This window comes from Hippichthys cyanospilos, chromosome 8, assembly GCF_059441005.1.
Source record: "Hippichthys cyanospilos isolate Australia breed blue-spotted pipefish chromosome 8, RoL_Hcya_1.0, whole genome shotgun sequence".
In the NCBI taxonomy this organism is placed as follows: Eukaryota; Metazoa; Chordata; class Actinopteri; order Syngnathiformes; family Syngnathidae; genus Hippichthys; species Hippichthys cyanospilos.
In genome coordinates, this window is record NC_142376.1 from 21,194,418 (window position 1) to 21,196,917 (window position 2,500).

General features: G+C 38.1%; 1 protein-coding gene across 1 annotated transcript in view; it reads right to left on the reverse strand.

Annotated features, from left to right (window-relative positions):
* The window catches only part of LOC148420515 (disks large homolog 5-like), a 43,887-nt gene that overhangs the window by 2,122 nt on the left and 39,265 nt on the right, over positions 1-2,500 (reverse strand). The window contains exons 4-5 of the mRNA XM_088422014.1: positions 2,403-2,500; positions 2,005-2,188 (exon numbers count right to left, since the gene is read on the reverse strand). The exon at positions 2,403-2,500 is cut by the window's right edge and continues 46 nt beyond it. Of these exons, the coding sequence (XP_088278140.1) occupies positions 2,005-2,188; positions 2,403-2,500 (282 nt within the window). The remainder of the gene's footprint in view (positions 1-2,004; positions 2,189-2,402) is intronic.

Sequence of the window (2,500 nt, forward strand, 5' to 3'; positions counted from 1 at the left end):
TGTTGTAAAGAGATTTTTTTTTCAAACTGACATTTCACAAAATTAACAAAACATAGTTATGATTTTGTTGCCAAAGTAATTCATGTTAGAAAACAGTCAAAATTGTTGATGATTTCCCAAAGGTCAAGCAGATGTTGGCAAATGTGTTATTCTGCTCGGCATATTGATTGATTTGGTATTTGTGTCGGATGGGTGGATGGGTAGGTGGATGGGTGGGTGGGTGGATGGATGGATCTTATGTAAGCCAGCCATTAGACGTATCTCACTTGACCTTATTTCAGGCAGCCAAATTATTAACTCAGTTTTCAAAGCAAGTTATGTAGCATGTTAGCTTTTTGCAACTGGCTACCGATAGATATTTTGACATTTGCTTCTTACTTATGACTTGAGTCATAGCTTTAGGTGAAAGTAACGTCTAAGTCACATTTGCATAATGTATAATGATGGCTGGAATATAAAACCTCCAACTCCTAAAATAAAACAGTTTCTAGTAATAAAAATAAATGTTCAATCCATTATATCATGGCCTTAAAAATATCCCAGCATATTATAGCATTCTCAGAGACCATCTCAAAATAATGTGCCAACAATAAATATTCAGTGTTTTTGTCTTTATAGGTGCAGAGTAAGTGTTTTTCACTCTACTTTTTGCAGCTTTAGCAGGAGGATGTGTTGTGTTTGGCATCGATATGGTGATTGATGTGACTCAACGGCTCGTGCTTATGCACGCAATAACAGATTTGCAAAGCTACAGTATTCCTTTAAATTTTGTGTACAGTTAAAGATTTTATGATGACAAAATGCTGGCATATCCTTCCAAATAGGAAGCCGGCACTGTATTGCATGGAAACGCGTGTGTGCTGTCCTTTAACTCAGCAGCAGGCGGCAATAAAGAGCTTTGGTTGAGATGTCTATGCACACGGTTACAGTGTGTAGGGTTTCAAAGAAGCAATTATACATTATTTGGATATGCCAATATGCATGCGAGAAGTAGCAATTGAGAAGAACCAAATTGCTACAATATTAACAGTAGCATGTTCTTGAATGTGCATTACTCATTCTAGTAAATGTCCCATTACGGTAGATCTTGCTGATAACACGCACTAGATTCCTGTTAGAGCGGCAGCAGCTTAGGGAGGCTATGTTATCCTTGCCTAGGTAGCATATCTCCTCATCTTGTAGTTTGACGCTTTGGGTCAGTATGCCCTTTGGTCAAGCTAAAGCCCTTTTTTTCTGTTTTACACTTGCCCTTTTGCAGAAGTGCTCTGTGTTTACAGTTGCCCTTCGGCTTTGCTTACAGTGTGCGCCTAGCGTGCGCTATACCCAAAGGTACACTGCACCAGAGTCCTACTGCACATAGGTCAAATAACATTGGACAGAGGGAAACAAAGGTGACTTTTTCAACGTTCAGCAGAATCCAACAAAGTAATGGACAATTCCCCAAAGCAACTCATCTCATTTTAATTGTAATGTGCCAAAAGGTAATGTTCTTTAAAGCCATACATAGAGGTGATTGCATCCTAAAACTGAATTTGAATAAAATACAATAAACATATTCACCCTGGGACAAAACCTAAAAGACAAAATGGGGAGCAGTAAGGTGTTGAGAGGTGTCTATCTTTAATAAACAAGGGGGAAAAATATTGTAAACAGAATTATCAAATTGGTGAAATTAGTTATGTCATAAATCGAAGTGACCTGTATGATCATTTTGACACTCAGAACCATATTTTATCTTAAATAATAATAATGTATTTCATTCTTTGTAGTTAAATCTACAATTTAACAGTGTTACTGTACACATACTTTTGCAGCCCTCTTATAAAAAAAAGAAAAAAATGTAATGCTTTGGACAGCATTGTGAGAAGTGGTTAGCACACTTGCTTCTCAAAAATTTGATTCAAAAGTATGTCTGAATCACCTTTTTTTTTTTTTTAAACCTTCATATGTGAAAGGTTCTTTGGATGTGAGGCCATATAATGTGTGCACTTGAGTTGGCCGTACTTGCTGCTGCTGCATTCGGAGGTCAGACAACTCCTTCTGGTCTTGACCGTGAAGCCGCTGGAGCTCCTCGCAACTCTGTTTAAGGTGATTGTGCTCCCGCACCAGCTGAGCGTTGTCCCGCCGTAGTGTTTCCATTTCCTCCTTAAGCTGCGTCTGTTCGCCCAGGGCACGGCTGTGCAGCATGCTGTATAAAGAGCAAACAGCCCAAAAGGGATCCAGTAAACACAAGAATCATTTGTAACCTAAAAAAAAAAAATAACAAATAAGTACTTTGTGTTAAAAAAATAAATAAATAAAATCATTCTTGACAATGAATTTAAACTTATTCAAGGTTGAATTAAAACCTGACTAATGATAAATATGTTATGTAGCAGCATAAGGGATATGTAACGACTCACTGGTAGAAGTCAGCCTCTTTGACAGTCTCCTCGCACCGTTTGAGTGTTTTCGTGTGCTGGTTCTGCAGAGACTGCAGATCTGCCATGGCCTTAATGCA